This window comes from Sceloporus undulatus, chromosome 5 (genome assembly GCF_019175285.1).
Source record: "Sceloporus undulatus isolate JIND9_A2432 ecotype Alabama chromosome 5, SceUnd_v1.1, whole genome shotgun sequence".
Lineage (NCBI taxonomy): Eukaryota > Metazoa > Chordata > Lepidosauria > Squamata > Phrynosomatidae > Sceloporus > Sceloporus undulatus.
In genome coordinates this window covers 76,019,953-76,034,948 of record NC_056526.1, presented here as the reverse complement: position 1 = coordinate 76,034,948, position 14,996 = coordinate 76,019,953, and the positions used below count along the sequence as shown (strand labels likewise).

The 14,996-nt window shown below is 40.3% G+C and overlaps 1 protein-coding gene across 1 annotated transcript in view; it reads right to left on the bottom strand.

The window, feature by feature from the left end:
* The window catches only part of TTLL8 (tubulin tyrosine ligase like 8), a 39,853-nt gene that overhangs the window by 21,605 nt on the left and 3,252 nt on the right, over positions 1-14,996 (bottom strand). The window contains exons 3-9 of the mRNA XM_042469620.1: positions 14,238-14,333; positions 12,916-13,007; positions 11,682-11,838; positions 8,674-8,741; positions 6,006-6,134; positions 4,010-4,124; positions 2,831-2,956 (exon numbers count right to left, since the gene is read on the bottom strand). Of these exons, the coding sequence (XP_042325554.1) occupies positions 2,831-2,956; positions 4,010-4,124; positions 6,006-6,134; positions 8,674-8,741; positions 11,682-11,838; positions 12,916-13,007; positions 14,238-14,333 (783 nt within the window). The remainder of the gene's footprint in view (positions 1-2,830; positions 2,957-4,009; positions 4,125-6,005; positions 6,135-8,673; positions 8,742-11,681; positions 11,839-12,915; positions 13,008-14,237; positions 14,334-14,996) is intronic.

The following is a 14,996-nucleotide window of genomic DNA, read 5'->3' as shown; positions in this document are numbered from 1 at the left end:
GTCAGCATTTTCTGTCAAAGGCTTTTTTTAAAACCAAAATCCCACCAAAGCTAGCTCTGGCATTAGGCAGAAAGAGGCAACTGCCTCAGGCAGTAGTAATGGCCAACAGTGGTAGTTCCTCATGAGCTCTGCAGCTGCCATTCTCTTTTGGTAGAGAGAATTATGTGTGCCCCACAGCCTGCCCTGATCTACTAGACAGGCCTGCAGCTAGTAAGCGTCAACTGGCAGTCCAAACAGATACCGTGTGGGAGAGTGAAGGCACTATCTTGTCCTCTGCATCTGGCCATAAAATGTTTTGGACCCACTATTCATCTCCACAGACAATAGTTTACTGTCTGTGAAGAAGCAAGGTTTGCGGTCTGCTGTAGAGATAAGTATGGAACAGGGAGCTGAAGATAACATTTCTAGTTTAAGAAAACCCATGAAAGACTATGTAAATGAGTTGTGAAACCTCATGTTTCCAAATGTGCTATGAATCCAAGGAGAAATAAATAATTTACAGTAATTTATAAAACTCATTCAATCTGAGTTTTCTTGTCATATCACATGAGGTCTGTCATTCTATCCAGAGACAATGTGCATATATGATGAACCTATTTCTATCCATTAACTATCTCAATAAACCTAAAGTTGTCTTTTGTTGAGAAAAACATCTGAAGTGTCACTAGATGCTTATCATGAAAGTTCACACAGTGACATGCTCCTATGCGTGTGCAGGAAATATGGCACCAAGGAAAAATACCTCGCCCCATTCCAGCTACTATGAGAAATCCAGCTAAGATCACAGCAAATGAAGAAATCAGATTGGAAGTCAGATAGATCAATAATCCTGTTAATCTTAGAAAGTCCCAGCATTTCAATCCCACAAACTCTGGCTTCACTAACCCACTGGTCTGGACAGATCTTGTTTTCCTTCACTGACTACTGCACTTGACTCCAGACATCCCACTGCACACTTATGAATTCCAACTTGCTTCATTGTGGGAGCTCAGGCAATATAGGTCTCAAACAAACAGCCCAAAAGGGCTGTTGTTGGGCCGCTTTGGGGACAGGGCATGCACATGACACACATCTCAAACATGGCTGGAAGCTGCCCCCGGTGTGGCTCTATTCCAAAGACCTCGCCCAAAAACAGCCCAAAAAGAAGCAGAAAAATCCACTTCATTTTAGCAGGGCAAACTGGGGTCGGCGCATATGGCTGCCACGGCCCCAATGCAAAAGGACCTCATGCAGTCCTGAGACGGCCCTCTTGGGCCATCTGTTTCACCTGATATACTTCAGAAAAAGCTTAATCTCCATGCAGTGTTTCACCATCTACCTGTAAATGGCTTCTATAGATTACAGACAAAATGTTCTAACAAACATTCAGCTTCCTATTCTGATATATGCTGGTGTTTTTTCTTTCCGAATAACTTCTTAGCCTAAATTGTAGAGCAACCAATAACAGCTAGTAGAGAAACTTTGCATACATTTAATGCACACCTTTATTATATTGAAGTCAATCATCTCAGATTCAAGAGATGCCCTTCATGTTTGCATGCTTTTGTAGTGTTTTTGCACCAGTCCATACAGATGATGTAGTGTTTTTACTCCAGCGCATACAGATGATGTCATATCTGTTTCATATCCCTTAAATGGTTGTTGCTTTCTCATGTAGGATCCTGGGATGAGGTACATAGTTTGATGAGGTACATAGAATTCTCTGCTAATACAGAATTCTAAGTACCTCAACAAACAATCCAACATTCCACTCCAGGATATAGCTATGACGCCTTTTGAATAGATGTGGTGCATCTTAATTTCTCACTTCCTGGGGAATAAAGCTTCATAAATTTTCCAAGACTTTCTCCCCTTAGCATAACTGAGCAAACTCCTTTGCTCAACTTACATGCATTGTAAATTGTGATTACCCACAGAATTTTTAACATTTGCCCCAAAACCTGTCTTTTGCTTGCTTGCTTGTTTGGGGTTTTTTGCATGTTTTATGGTTGTTTATGAAAATTCTTCAGTAAAATACAGGGTGATTCAGAAAGATTGGTTTAAAACTCAATAGGAACAGCTTTACTTTTGCATCATTCTTTTTTAATCACCCTGTATAATCGGGTGTTGGAGCTGGAAAATTCAGATAACTGTGTAATAATGATACAACTAATTTTAATATCCACAGAAGTGAATGGAGAGGCTCAGTCAAGCAGAAGTACATCAAAGCTCAAGCAGGTCTTGGACTCAGCAGCTATAGCAATTGATTTAGTGTATATGCCACCTTTCTGAAAAGGCACTTAAGATGATTTACCATTTTAAAGCAGTAAAACAAATGAAAGTATTATTTTTAATTTTTTTAAAGCCAAGATTCCCTCAGGCAAAGTGACAGTCATGAACTCACCAGTCTAGATGTCTCTCCAACTTTTCCTCTGGGCACAGAGGTTTCAATAAAAGGTGGAAGGAAGAAATCAGCTTCCCACTTCCTCCCATATCTTCCCTAATGGTTTGCATGCCATTTCAGATTATTGGATCTCAAATCCCATCGAAGAGGAATTTTTTCCCTATTTTCTTTAGATATACACTAACAACAACAAAAAGAACAAGCAAAGTATGGCCCTCCAGACATTGCTGGACTACAACACCCAGCATTCTTCACTATTTGCTATGCTATCTAGAAATGATAGAGATGCAGTAAAACAACATCTGAGAACCCACATATTGCCAGCTTTTTCTCTTAGCCTGTCCACAAAGAATGGTATTAGTAACTTTTTTCCAAATTCAGCCAAATATCGAGAGACATGTGTAAAAACAAATGAAGTTCTATAATATTTATTAATCTGAATAATACCTTTAGTTTCAGTTGCATCTTCTTTATTAGTGCTTTCTGTAGATGTCCACTTATATTTGCTGCTAGAAATATGTAAACTGACAACCCATTTGATTATGGAGGCTGCTGCTGTTTTCCTGAAGTCATCTGAAATAAATGACATTTTTAGTATGCCCCATTTGAAAAGGCACATATTAAATGACAAAGCACTTGACTGGTGTGTGGGTGTGTAAGAATTTGGTAAACTCATCAGTAACCCCATGAAATCCATATAAATTCATTTAAACCTATTGTTGTTCAGTTGTCCTAATTATTCACAGTGTGAAAAGTTCCAAGAGAAATTCGACAAGGTTTAGATTTCAAGCTTCTAATGAACCTGTGCAAGTTAAAATGTTGGACTAGAAATCCAGTCATCCCTGAGCACATGCCATGTAGCTGAAAATGCAGAGAACTGGAGCAGAACATCTGGAGAACCATGGATCCCCCACCAGCAGTGTCAGCATCTCCTTGAATGTTGGGGGGCCAGCGCCAACTGGCTCTAAAGGCTGGCTTCCTGGAGGCTTGGAGCATGGTGTTTAGATGCCACGTGCCTCCAAGATGTCTTGAAGCTGCCCAGTCAATCAGATAATGGTGGCTTGAAGAAATCATGGGGGCATGGCATTTAGATGCCACAGACCCAGAAGCTGTCCTGGAGCTGCGGCAGGCATCTTAAACCCAGCCCAAATAGGAGTGGATCTTTTACACTCCTATTTGGGCCAGATTGCCAGCAGATTGGGGCTGTGGTGTGTGCTTGCCACTGCCCCAAGGTGTCTTTGGTAGGGCAGCTTGAAGCCGCCCCTTCATGCCCATCTGTTTCACCCCTAAATGAGTGAAAGAAGTTATAGCATTTTCTAGAGTCAGGCTGTATCTGCACTGCAGAAATAACTGTCCTGGCTCTGTGCTAGGGAATCCTGGGAATTGTAGTTTATTGAGGCACCAGAGCTCTCTGATAAAGAGTGCATATCACCTACAGTATCTTATAAGTGTGCAAGTGTGTGTGTGTGTGTGTGTGTGTGTGTGTGTTTCTCAAGACAACACACAGGGATCCTGACAAAACCCATGTTCCCTGCTTCCGCCATCTTCTCCACATGGCACCTGGGAAAAGTTGGCCCATTCTTATGCTTTCCAAGATGAAAAAGGAAGAAATGTCAAACAACTCACCAATAAAATCTACTCTCTCATCATCCATGCAAATGCCATAACATCGAGGGAAGAAAGAATTTGGGTCAGCTGACGCATACCATGGCAAATTTCTCATGTGCAAACAAAGGCCAATCTTTAAATAAAATAAACATGTTACCTGTCATCTGCTGTTTTAAAGTGCACATAAATAAATGAAAACACAAAATGATGGGATTCCATGAAAGTTTGACTTAACATTACGTTTGATTAATTATACTCTTCTGCTGTCTGCAAAAAAAAAAAGGGGGGGTGTCCAGCTGAACCTCATAGATATTGTTGGCCTTCAGATTATTTCCTGGACCTTAAAAATTATGCAATCTGACAACTGCAGGTCAGTTAATTATTCAGCCTGACAATTTCAGCTTAATTAATTTTGTTAACAAGCTTTTGTCCTACTTTTCCCATGACTGGATTTTATCAACATCAGATATACTTAATCTCATGAAAATATCTTCTTCCTGATGTGCTTTTATAAAGGTGAATTTATTCTGATATTTATGTACCTGACATTTATATACTAGAGAAAAATGTGACCTTTCTATATTGTAGTAGCTTGAATGCCAAAATAGAACTTCAGGAAATCAGGAATGGAATCCCTCTTGGCCATGGAAACCCAGGGGGTGGTCTTGGGCAAGTCGCACTCTCTCATCTTCAGAGGAAGGCAATGGCAAACCCCCTCTGAACAACCTCCCCCCCCCAAAAAAAAAACTCAAACAAGGCCACTATAAATCAAAAACTATTTGAAGGCACGCAGGTGTAACAATATAAATCTCATCTATAATATAAATCTTATATAAAGAGAGAAAGAAAGAGACATTTCATATACATTTCAGATTTTCCAATTTGTGCATGATATTTTAAAATATCACCATATGCCTAAAACCTGAGATTCTTGAACTGTACAACTCTGGAATGACAGAATATTTGATTTCTAAAACAACAAAGCCCCCTTGGCGTCTAAGGTTGGGGCTGCTTATCTGAAGCCATTGAGGCCTCATTCCCACTTACCTCTTGATTCACTTCCTGCACCGATTCCTGAAACTGGTTCAGCAAACATCGTGGTTCCCACGATGTTTGCACCAGTTTCAAGAATTGGTGCAAGAAACAATAATCGTGGCTTTTGCGCCATGTCTCCCTCTGTCCTCCTGGCCATACTGGGGCGGAAGAGAGGCCGGGGTGGAAGGGGACAGGCAGGTCGAGAGGATGGATGACTGAGGACGGAGCATGGATGACTGAGGACGGAGGACGGAGCATCGAGATCCGAGTTAAACCATAGTGGGAACAACCCCTATGATGACCCCCATCAAAAGTCAAGTTATCTGGTGATGCAGCAAAAACATTAAAATAGAGCCTGGAGAACTATGGCAGCAGTAAAGATAATCGCAAAAGTACTATGTTTGCTCCTGAGATTGATGCCCTCCTAGTCGGTCTTGCTAAATTGATAGAAAGGACCACAGCACAGTGGTAATGCTTTACATGCAAATCATTTCAGGGTATCAAGAAGCAGAAGGAAAAGACCTCACTCTGAGACTGCATCTGCACTGCAGAAATAATGCAGTTTGACACCACTTTATCTGTCATGGCTCAATGCTATGGCATATTGGAATTTGTAGTTTTATGAGATTTTAGCCTTTTCTGTTGGAGAGCTCTGATGTGATAACAAACTACGAATCCCAGCATGCTGATCAGGAGAAATTAAAGAATATTTGGCTTGATAGCTGATAACCTCTCTTTATGCTTTCAGGAAATCAGAGGCCACCTGGGAGGCCCCTACAATCATGCAGAGGGAACTAAGGTCCTATTTTTTCCAGTAAGATTGTGCCTTGTAGCATGGCTATTCAAGCTGTAGTGCGAGGGGGTTATGATGATGGCATGGCTAAGTATAAGTGCAGTGTCTCCTTGTCACCCTGATGTACTAGAAGCTGCACCATGGAGATGCTGGTAAGTCATCCCCTCCACTATTTACAGTACTTACTTTGGTTGTAAAGGAGCCAGTTCTTGAATAATGGTTCAACATCTGATCAGTGTGGAGATTAGAGTAATCCACTGCATCTTTTTTTATAGTCCAGAAAAAGGAGGGTTCTTCATTTCTTACCAACCTAGACTGGCCCAAAGAATACTGTGTTACACTTCCACTTGGAACATATTATCGGTTTCACCCAATGCTATTTAGATGCTCATTTTCTGTTATAGAGCCAAAATTATGGCAGTCATTTCATTTTATGGAAATTCCTATTTGTGCTGTTAACTGCAGAGCAAGCTGACAATCATTTGAGGTCGCCGTTATGAAAACAATCCATTTATTTCAACACTTCCTAAGCTTGGGGAGAGGAGCAATTATAGTATAGGAAAGTTCTCTCCTTGATCAGGGAAAAGCAAGTCACACAGCCAATCAATCAAGCAATAATTCTAGTGATCCAGACTGGAAATAGGTTGCTGCAGCCTCAGAGCTATAGACTTAGACTGCATCTGCACAGCAGAAATAACACTTCCAAAACCCAAAGCACCCAATCTGCTCTTTTTTTCCAGGATAGAATGTAGTGGCCTTGCCCCCTTCCAATCCCCTTCTACTGAGGGAAGGATGAGATTCCTGCTTGTGCATCTGCACTTGGTATGACGGCATTAATCATGTTTCTCTTTGCCATATCTCAGGATCTGGCCTCTCTCTCCAGTCTGAGGGACCAAGAGGGAGCAATCTCAAGGCAAGAGCATGACTTTGAAATTATTATTAGTAGTAGCAGTGGTAGCAGCAGCAGTATTTTATTCTTTTATAACCCAACTTTCTCCTAATAATGGGATTTAAGGAGCCCAAGAACATATTTCAAAACAATACAGATTAAAAACTGTACAAAATGTTGATTAAAAATATAAATATAAAAGTCAGTTTAAAGGCAATTGAGCAATGTATAAAGTAAGAATATTAAACATTAAAATTAATCAAAAGAAGATACAAGCTATAAAACAGCACCACATATCAAAACCCAACCCATTCAGTTTCTAAAAGCCTGGTAGCTCAAGAATGTTTTCAGTGGCTGACAGATGGAGAGCAAGACAAAGCCATCCTAGCTCCATAGTGAAAGAGTTCAAAAGACTAGAAGCAACCACTGAGAAGGTCTGCATGGCAAACAAAACTGCCCTCCAGTACCTCACAATCTACTGCTATGCATTGGCAGCTCTTCCTGACCACTGGCAAGGTTGCCAGCTCTATATTTTGTGAGTCTGAATGTCAAAGTAGGCAGACGTTAGTTGCATTTTTTCATTCCTGTGCTTAGGAATGATTGTGTCTCATTCTTTATAAAAAGCAGCTGCCAGGATTCTAATCCAGATGAATTCCTTGACACAAGGGACGAAGCTCTCATCCTTCCCATATGCCATTTTCTAATTGGAAAAACTCTCTGCCCGTCCAACAGCTGCTATTTTTTTCTGGACCCTAGTACTGGATTGTTCAGTCCCACAGCTTGGCACCAAAATATTTTTGATTATGTGATTTCATTTCAACTGGAGCAAATGGTAGGTTTGTGGACATTTTCAGGAATCAACCTAAATGCTTTTCTTTTTTTAAAAAAATAGCTTGTTTGAACTGTATGCTATTTGCGGTTTAAAAGTAACATGTTGTTTTTTAGTTACTTTTAAAAAATGAATACACTTAAAAATACAAATCTAGCCACAATTTCAAAAATAAATAAATAGATACATGAATGGAGAAAGTGGGAGAAGGAGAGTGAAACTGGGACATTTTAAAAGCAGCTGACAGAAGACTGAACAGGATTTTCCCTACCTGCTCTAAACAGTTGGAGGGCATGAGTTTGTATGACAGGGCATGATAGAAGTATTCTTTAAAAGATGTAAATAGAATAAAATTGTAATACATTTTCTGCAGCATTTGGATGGCCTAAATCAATCCATGTGAGGCCAAACAATTAGAATGTTCCAATTGGAACCCAGTGCTTTCTCTCTGGAGATACTGAAACCAAAGCCACTCCAAGTCATGCCACATAAAAAATGTCTGTATTTCATCTAGAAAATCCAGCTTTTGAATCAGGAGATTATCAAATGAGGGACGAGAGCAAAGCCTATCCTTATCCCTTCCATGACAGAGATAATGTGAAAGACATTCATACATTTGCGCTGATCTTGTCATTAAACTGTCAGTGAAGTGGAATTGCATTAAGGCGTTCTTCCATTAATATAAAATCAAGGACAAGACTGAGACAATTCCATTTCAATGACAGGATCAATGCGACGTCATGTGATAATCTTTCTCACAATCTCAGTCAATCACAGTTTAATGATGAGACACTGACAGAATAAGTGTGACGTTGTATGAAAATCTTCTCGTGGTCACACTATAAGAACAGGAAAGGGATGGGACAAGGATGTTCTGTCCTGCATCTGATAATCTCCATAGTGTCAGGAGTCAGTTCCAGTGCACTTGAGGAGAGCAGTCAACCTTAGAAAAACCAGAGGCATGCCTCTTGGCAATGTAACTGTTCTGTAAGCAAATGTTATGAGGGCTGGCTTTTCTCCCAACATGTTTCCAGATATAGCATAGGTAAAGTTAGGGATCAGCCTCCTTGTGTTATACCACGGTTTCATAACTTATAAGAATACACATGGAACAATCATTATCTCTGTAATCTTACCATTATATCATGGATGTCATTTGGGTTCACACTATGGTTTTCCTCGTCTCGCAAGGTAGTTTTGCTTTCTTTTAAAAATGGGTGCAAAAAGAACATAACTGGAGTAAGTAAACTTTAAAACAGGTCAAACCTTGAAATTAAAAAAACCCAAATTAACTATACTGCTGTGAACAATAACACTGAAGGATTCAACTGAAATTGATGCATTTATAGGCCAAAGTGTACTGCAGATGCTTGAAAATTACATATCCATCCCAAAAGGACATCAAATACAATAGCCTAACTATGGTAAATCCTTTTCCAGTATGACTACTGCAAAGTGTGTATGTGTGGTGTGTGTGTGTGTGTGTGTTGGACAGGAGAGAGAGACAGTACTAAATCTGAACCCCTGATCATCAGGCATAAGCCACTGGAGTTTCCTATCAGAATTCAGTCCTAGAATGTGAATAATGCTTTAACTCTCATACACCAGAAGAGGACATTTTAATCCAACAGGGTCAAATTTTGTTGCAAAAGTCCACACAGGACTAGACCTACAATGTAGGGTTTTATTATTTTGTCACCTGTGCAGTTGTAAATCCAAGGTTACAGACCCTTCCTACATACTATCCCAACAAGACCTTTGATTTTGCCATTAGGGTGCTTCTTTGTCATAAGGCATTTGAACAAAAAAAATGCCATTTTTTGGCATAGCATGATAAAGTACAAATAATGTGCTATACAGTACTTGCACTATACAGATGCTGTAATTCACTGAGGTCAGAAAATACTCATAATACAAGAAGTATGTCTTTTATTTTATTTTTATTCCACCATATGTTTTTTGGCTTAAGGCACATACAAACACTCCATTAGAGCTGGATACTTTTTTGTAAGGAGTGCCAGTGTGGCATAGTAGTTTGAGTGTTGTTCCATGACTTTGGAGACCAGGATTCAAATCCCTGCTTGGCCATGGAAACCCATGAGATAACCTTGGGCAAGTCACACTCTCTGAGCCGCAGAGAAAGGCAATGGCAAACCACTTCTGAAAAAAATATTTCCAAGAAATCCAATTAGGGTCTCCATAAGTCAGGCGTGCCTTGAAGGCACATAGCAACAACACATTTGTATGCTGGAATTCTGCAACTCACACTACATGTTTTTCTTTTTATCCTAGTGCAGGAAGTTTAAACAAAACCCTTAAGTTGGGAGACAAACAGTTTTCTCCCAGCTCTTAATAATCACTGTGCACCTCTTCCCCTCTGGGATGAAAGGACAGTTTGCCAAATGGAGAAGTATAGTTTCTCAACAAACCTTGACACTACTACACATTAAGCAGTGGAGAAAGCTAGGCCTGAAGCTGGAATTCATGTCTGGTAGACATCTATATCCAAATAATCAGATGAAAAGTTGAAAATCCTTTCTTTCTATCAACAGTACAGTGACCTGTCTATCTATAAGGCTTTTTTGTGATTGGATAAAATTAATCTTTCTTTTTCTAGACAGCTGTACAAGTTTTTAGGATTTTGTGGATGACTCTCTACCACAGCAGATAGAATATTTATGAGAATTGTATGACATCATACAATTCTCATAAACATTCTATCTGCTGTGGTATCCCTATAGCTGCCCTGACCTGGCCCTGTTACCTGGCTGTCTGTTCCACTGCCATGATAGCTCCCTGCATAGGTGTCCCACTGAGCATGCAGTGCATCCACCACCACTGTGGATCCTTCATTTCTGAGGTCAGAACAAGGTACCCAGTGATGATCACATGTTGAACATCTCATTCTAGCCTCCGAGTGAATAATCTGCAGTGGCAGCAGATGTGCCAGACAGCTCAGTGGGATGCCCAGACAAACAGCTGTGATGTGACAGGAATGGAGGGCTCTGGTTCTTCCCAGAAGATCTGGAGTAACAAGTATATTTTTAAAATCGATTTTAAGGCTGTTATACCCTGGTTCTACTGCAGAATGTGCCAGACTTTGTCCATACTGATCACACCACAATTGGGTTTTGGGACATGCATTGCCTGAATAGGATGACTCCAGAACAGGGGGGGAATGGACCTTTTGGCCCATGCAGACAAGGCCTAAAAGAGACTCATAGGAAGGCTACAGATAGTTCTTAGCCTATTAGGGAAAGAGAAAGAAGTGTACAAAAAGCAAGTGAATGTCATGAAGCTTTCAAAGAATGGTTTGTTTGTTTTTCCCCTGAGAGCCAAGCATAACCATTAATGGCTGCTAACTCAATCTTGTTCTTTTTTCCTAGTGCAGGACTTTAAGCAAAACCTTTAAGAGGGAGGAAAAAAGCTTTCTCCTAGCCAGTAGCATCACTAGGGGTTGCAGGGGTGTGTGAGGAGTGCGGACTTCACCACTGAAGGTGGGTGACACCCAGTGAGTGCTCCCCACCTCCCTGATGCATGCCATGGAGCACGGCAGGGAGGGGAAAAACCCTAGTTCCTGTCCTCCAAGGCTTCCAAGCTGGAATGCCATCACTCCCACCTCTGCAACTCTTCCCCTCTGAGAGAAAAAGACAGGTTTGATGATCTGGAGGATGTATCTTCTAGGCAGATTTTGACACTACTACATATTAAACATGACATATTACATACTAAGTAATATGTGTATATTACATATTATTGCATATTACTGTTACATATTAAGCGAGCACCAGTGTGGTGTGGTGATTTGAGCATTTGACTATGGTTCTAGAGACCAGGGTTCAAATCCTCATTCAGCTATGGAAACCCATTGGGTGATCTTAGGCAAGCCACTCTCAGCCTCAGAGGAAGGCAAAGGCAAAAACCTTCTGAACAAATCTTGCCAAGAAAACATAGTGATAGTTCCACATTAGGGTAGCCATAAGTCGTAAATGAATTGAAGTCACACAACAAGAAAGAGCTCAGTCTACACATGCACTTTCTTGTCCTAAATTTAAGAGTAAAGGAAGGTTTTTAGGCCAACTATTATATAAATGGAAAACAAGAAAGGGAGATATAAAGTGTAACCTCGTTTAAAGGTTTTTACCAGTTTTGCCAACATGGTTACGCTCTGTTTCATTTCCTTCATCTTTATGGTCTTGAATGTCAGCTTTATGGATATGCTTTCTTTCCACCCATCCTCTCTTCCTCAAAGCTGCGCGGATTACTGGGTAAGGCCCACAGATAGTAAAAATTCTCTTCTCCTGAAGTTAAAGAAATGAAATGCATTGCAGGACCAAAGTTGTGATGCAGGAAGTCCATGATCAGAATCTTGTATTCGTAGTCACTGTCTGACTTACACACAGGCCTGGCATTAGCAGGCAGAACTGTTGCCAAGTCTTCCTCCCCACTTCACTATTGATGTTGTTGTCCTGATCTTCTCTCTCTCTCTCTCTCTCTCTCTCTTTCTCTCTCTCTCGCTCTTTGAGTGCTCTAAGTACTGGGCAGTTTCTACTGGAATTGGACACAATGCCCTGGAGTAATTTAATATAACTGAAAGCACTATTATCACAACAGTGATTGTCACTCCCACCTCTTCTTTTCCCTTTCCTAGTGCCCATATCTGTTCATAATAAACAGGGGAAGGGCTGCCCACTAACTTGAGAGAGGGGGGCTATAATAATAAATTCTGAAGTCTAGCCATTCATTCATCATGAGAGTCTCACAGCCATACTTCTCAAGGACTCTTCAAAAGCACAGGTATCCATGTATGTTCACAGAAAAGCAGGCCTAGCAGTTTTCATCTCACACAAGGGAGATGTTCTTTTGGAAAGCTAATGGAACTTAATTGCCTGTTCAAAACCCAACCCCAAACGCTTGTAATTCAGAAGAGATAGCTTATAACAATAAAGCAGGTTCCAAGCTAAAGCCAAGTATAATTAGGCTGAACAAAAAAAAAAAAAACAGAAGAAGACAAAACCACAAGCCATAACCACAGGTCCCCAGGCTTTTGGATGAACCACCAGGATTTAACTTGGCATAGAAATGAGGCCAACGTCTACCCTGCATTAGTCTGGCCACCAAAGTAAGGTCATCCCACAACCAGAGCACTACAAGAGAGAAGTTCAGTTTTATAGAAACCTCTTCACATACATCCAAGTCATACACACATACACATACATACTCATATAGGTCCTCTCCTTCCCCCCCACCCTTATTTCAGGATCAATAGATGCTTATTTATCTAGGCGTTTTTTATTAAACCTTTTACAGTTAATATATGATAGCTAAAGCATGGGCTATAAATGCAATCAATAATAATAATAGCTAGTCACATGTACCTTGATGGCCTTCTCAGTTAAAAATTTTGCAAGTTTGTATTTGTCTATTTTGGGGGGAGGAGGCAACTCATCCACAGGTCTTGGGGCTAGCTCTAAAAAAAAGAAAGGAATAATGCCATATTACAGGAACAGAAGAAGAAGAAGATAGAGGCAGAGAACAACAGATTAAAACACAGCAACAAATAGACTAATAATAATAATAATAATAATATGTTTTATTTATATACCACTATTCCAAAGATCATAGCAGTGAACAGCAAGTAAGCTAATTAGCAAGTAAGCTAATTTGCCCCCAACAGTCTGGGTACTCATTTTAGGGACCTCGGAAGGATGCAAGCCTGAGTCGAGCTTGGGCCCTTTTGGTGGTCTTGAACTCGCAACCTTGTGGTTTTGAGTGAATGGCTGCAGTACAGGCATTTAACCACTGCACCACCAGGGCTCCTGTTAAAAACATGAACACCAGCTAAAAAATACATAATGTGTTTTAAAAAAGCATTAACATCAGTTAAAAAGCATACATATTAAAAGCAATCAATTTATAATTTAAGCACTCAAGATTTAAAAACCATCTGGATAGGATCTGGCAGAAGAGTTTGACCTTAGTGAGCCAGATTAACGCCCAAAATCACTCTCCATGGGCAGCTGTTTGCCCAGGCAGTTGTTTCATAGCATAATCAAGGAGAAGATGTGATTTTTTAGCTGGAAACTGGGGGGAAAGCCGCAGTAAAATCTTGTTGCAGCAATGCATACATTACTGTTTAATCTAAAGAACCATACAAACAAATACATTTTATAAATATGTAGAGAGATAGTTGTAGCGACTAACTGAAAGAAAGAAGTTGGTGGCATGAGCTTTCGTAGACTTGGAACAGAGGAAGTAGACTTAAGTCTGCGAAAGCTCATGCTGCTAACGTCTTCCTTTCAGTTTGTCTCAAAGGTGCTACAAGATCTCTCTACATACTGATTTTACAGGCTAACAGACTGGATACTTTATCCTACTGCTCCTCAGTCACCAATAGAACAGACCTCCATTGCTTGGAGCAGCTGCTGGTTATTAATCATCATCATCATCCATCATCCTTTACCATTATACCTGATGGAGAATTCTGGGAAAACTGAACAGCTTGTATCACCAAATTCTCATTTTTATTTTTATTTAATACAATTTCTGTAACAATTTTCTTCCAAATGCTTATACCATTTTCATTTCCTATCTGAATGTATTACAACTACTAATACATTGGCCATCTGAACCAAATCCTCATATATGCTTTGAAAAAATATATATTAAAGACTGCAGCACAAAGATTCTGGAGACATACCAGGAAACAGTCCCTGGTGGCATGGAACTGCAGGAAGACAATTATCCTTGGTGATTTTCTTGAGTTTTTGAGGAGAGTGTTCACCCGTTGCCAATTCTGCTGGAAGAAGAACAAGCACAGAACAGTACAGAACCTGGGGTTTTAAAACAGACTCAAAATAGTGTTTTCTTTCTGTAGGATTATGCAATATTAGCTTATAAATTTGCCAACTCATCTGCAAAGAAGACTCCTAACAAACAGAAAGAATAAACCTACAGCATGCGCTCCACGTGTCCTGATTTGGTGGGGACCGTGCTGTCTAATCATCTACTGTTCCAATTTTTCAGCTGCTTTTAAAATATTCAAGTTTCTCTCTCCAACTCCAACTTTCCCCCCTTGTCCTCAGCTTACTTCAGTTGTGCAATTTGCACTCAACACCATCAGAGGAATGGTGAGAAGAGGACTGAATCTTGCCCTTCACATTAGGCTCAAGCTGCATCAGAACTGCAGAAATAATACAGTTTGAAACTGCTTGAGCTGTCATGGCTCCATCTGTTTGCTGTGGCACCAGAGTTCTCTAACAGAGAAGTCTGAATATCTCACAAAATTACAAATTCCATAACAATGAGCAATGCCAGTTAAAGTGGTGTCAAACTGCTTTATTTCTGAGTGCAGATGCAGCTTCAGATAAAGCAAACTGCTGAAGCACTCCTAAAGTGTCTTTTTCCCCCCTCATTAATAATTTTGCCATCTTGACCACACTCTGATCTTACTTGGCCA